At 40.1% G+C, this 3,444-nt stretch overlaps 1 protein-coding gene across 1 annotated transcript in view; it reads left to right on the forward strand.

The window, feature by feature from the left end:
- The window catches only part of LOC101850518 (dihydropyrimidinase), a gene marked incomplete at its 5' end in the record, with an annotated part of 16,279 nt that extends 14,028 nt beyond the window's left edge, over positions 1-2,251 (forward strand). Inside the window, 2 exon segments of the mRNA XM_013089272.2 lie at positions 74-266; positions 822-2,251. Coding sequence (XP_012944726.1) covers positions 74-266; positions 822-907 — 279 coding nt within the window.
- Between the last annotated feature and the right edge of the window lie 1,193 nt (positions 2,252-3,444).

Consider the following 3,444-nt stretch of genomic DNA (forward strand, 5'->3'; position numbering starts at 1 on the left):
CTTCTTCTTCTGCTTCTTCTCATTATTATAGCTTTTTCTTCTTCTCATTATTATTTTATTTTCCCCGCTCCAGGCGTCTCAGCCCCAGAGGATCGAGCGCGACCCGTACACCGGCCCCGTAGTGGAGATCAAAGCGGAGGATGCGGCTGCCATGGCCAGCAGGCGACCAGATAACCCCATCTTCCCAGAACAGTCGGCTGAGTTCCACAACCGTCCTACGCGCGGCGGGGTCCGCAACATGCAGGATTCCTCCTTCTCTCTCAGTGGTCAGTTGCTGGGGCTCTCTTTTCCCGGTTCTGTTTCTCCGTTTGTTGAGTTAGAAGAAGGAAATATTGGCTTAATTAAGATGAGCAAATTTGATGGAAATTTCAATTAGAAACGCGGCTTGCTAATCTAAGTGAAGTATCATTAAAAATAAGACTAGTTGATCAAATTATCATTGAAAACAAATTATGCTGCTTTGAAGTATGATTCAAAATATGACTTGTTAATCTAAGTGAACAGTGAAATATCATTTTTTTAAATCAAGACTAGTTAATCAAAATATCATTCAAAACAAAATTATGCTACTTACGTTGAAGTATAATTCAGAACAAGACGCAGTTATTTGATCAAAATGTCAAGGGAAAAAAAGATGGGCTAATTAGATCAAAATATCATTCAAAACAAGACACACTAATTTGATACAAATATTAAAAACAAGACATACTAATTTGATCGAAACGTTGTGTGAAACAGGACGTACTAATTAGATAAAAATATCGTCCAAAAGGAAATATAGTACTTAATTTCTATCTTTCTTGGTCCTTTGTTCTCCACAGGTGCTCAGTTTGATGAACACAAGACCAAGAGGCCTGGAACCAAGGTGTCGAATCCCCCAGGAGGAAAGTCCACAGGATTCTGGTAGTCGTCGCGTCCCTTTTCCTTTCCCCCACCCCCTGTCTAGGATCTCGGCCATTGTTACTTTTGTGCAGGGTGCCGGCATAATTTTTTAAAAGAATAAATTTATTAAGTAATCAATTTTCTGTCACTGCTTCTGTGCGCGCTTTCTGTTGCCAAGGTGTGGATTATTTGACTGACTGAGTGTGTGTGTGTGTGTACAGTGGCCCGGGAGAAAGAGGAAGGGAGTTGTTGTTGGTTATGTTGTTAATGTCTTTGGTGTAAACGTGGAAAAAGATTAAACTTTTTTTTTTTAGTCAACTGTTGTTTGATTGGCCACTCCGGTAGTACTTTAGGTATGAAAGGTAGAGCATTAAGTATAAAGAATGTTAGTTTTATTGTTTCCTGAATGTTTTCAGGCTCCTAGGAATATGCTCGGGATGCGTGTACGAAGGAGTACATTGGTTGACAGACTTTTGGCCATGCCTGTTTCTCAGTATGGATGAATGGTCATAGTAACTGTGTTTGGTTTTTAAAAATACACTCCCTATACATATGTATATGTGAACTCGGAAAATTTTGTCAAACCGAAGAGATTTGCTTAGCAACTGTTTTAAAAAAGGTACCATTGTCTCACGATGAATGTGGTATTTGGGCTATGTGTGGTACTGATAAGTGAAGTGAAGTGAAGTGAGCTTGACTACGTGTGTGTTGTAAGAGAGATCATTCTCTTTACTGGCCGCTTGAAAGTCTTAGGTCATAGATTTGTTCTTTTGTAAATACTGCTTCATGCTTTGTCAAGAACTGAATGTGCTGAATGGAACAATTGTTATGCATAGTATAATATCCTTTTAGTGTACTATAATACGTGTATTTAGTTTTACTATAGCGTTTTTGATGTTCAGACTTCAGGATAGCAGAAAATCCATGTAATACGTGCTACTAAAATCATTCAAAATGAATGTTTGAAAAAAAATGTTTGATGTTCGCGACTACAGACGGACAACTTCTTCTGCTGCCTTCCCCTCAGTATGTGGTGCACTATGTGCATGATTATGTTCCCAAGTGAAGTGGAAATGACTTGCAAGCTAGTCACACTAGATTGTCACTTCAGGACAGGTACCTATCTTAATTTTACTTGACAGTTTTAATTTGAGTACGTTAATCCTTAATGAATGCGGCTTGTTCTCCACACATGTTCAGCTACATGTTGTGTGGTCCATTATTCTGGAAAAGTTCTGTTAACTTTCTTTTATTTCCTGAAGACATCTTTTTTTTTTTATATGATTTTTCATTTCACAATATGTGCTGAAGTGGAATTTTTAGCTGTCCTCATTACAAGATCAGCTTTTTTCTAAAGTAGCAATAAAAATTGAATCATCCCCCCCCCCCCCTTTCTTTTCTTTCATCTCCCCTTTCCTCAATGATTTTTTTAGCCACTATTTGCAGTGGTTATTTTGACTGCCATCTTGTGGTATCTGTTTGACTGACCTCTGTAGTGAGAGAGAATGACAAGTGCAGCTAGGCAAATCTCAGATCTGTGTGTTTAGCCCATCATTTTCATTTTTTCATTCACATTGATGATGATAGTGTGAGCAGCATTTATCATCCCTGAAATGGAACTATCCAAATCTTTGTTTCATTTTAATTTTTACTTTGTCTACTCTGTCAAGGTCACGACTTCACTGCCAAGAACGCTAGTAATAAGTGTAGAAATTTGTTGTAGTCATTTTTCCTCATCATAGTTCACTCCCCCCCCCCCCCCCCCCCTTTTTTTTTTGGTCATCTTTGCAGCAAAGTACGTACGCAGCCAAGCATTTTTATTCTCTATCTCGCCTCCCCTCCCTCCTTCCCTCCCCACTCTGCATTTGAAGATCAAATTGACGTTTTAAAAAATGTATCATAGTCGATAGTCACTTTCTACGTCTCCATCTGTGTATACTACTGTACCTTTGGTCACACATTCTTGAGGTCCCATACCTGTCATTGGTTATATTCATAGCAGCAGGCTATTTAAAGTTATCACTTTGAGTGAGGGGGCTCTGCACTGCGTTTGTACATAGCTGTAGACTTGGTTTAGGGTCATCTATGCACCGGCATTCTTTAGTTCTTTTGGGGTTGTTTTTTGTTTTTGTTTTGTTTTTCTCTGCTTCCTGCCTGCCACCTGTGGTATTTGTGGTAACGTTTGATTGTAATTTGTATCCGCCTCCCCCCCGTACATTTTCCGCAAGTTAGAAGAAATACGGTACACAGATTTGTGGCTTTTATCGTCATCGCGCCCCGCCCGCCTTTTTTCCCAGAGGAATAGCTTTGTTCTGGTGAGATAGATCCACTAGTCAGTAAGCTTCACGCTGGTTATGCTTTGCTTTCCGTGTATGCCATTGGAGCCTCTCTCTCTCGCTCTCTCTCTCGCTCTCTCTCTCTTTGCGTCTTTTTCCTCCTCTTCAAATCACGGCTGGCTCTAAGAAGATCCAGTCTCGGTGATGTGTTCTTACTCAGCTGTTTCTCTCAGGCAGAAGTTGGAGATGGATGTTGCTCCGTGATGACTTGTTGTCGCAGTTCGCC

The sequence above is a fragment of the Aplysia californica genome, unplaced genomic scaffold (genome assembly GCF_000002075.1).
Source record: "Aplysia californica isolate F4 #8 unplaced genomic scaffold, AplCal3.0 scaffold00914, whole genome shotgun sequence".
NCBI classification, from domain to species: domain Eukaryota; kingdom Metazoa; phylum Mollusca; class Gastropoda; order Aplysiida; family Aplysiidae; genus Aplysia; species Aplysia californica.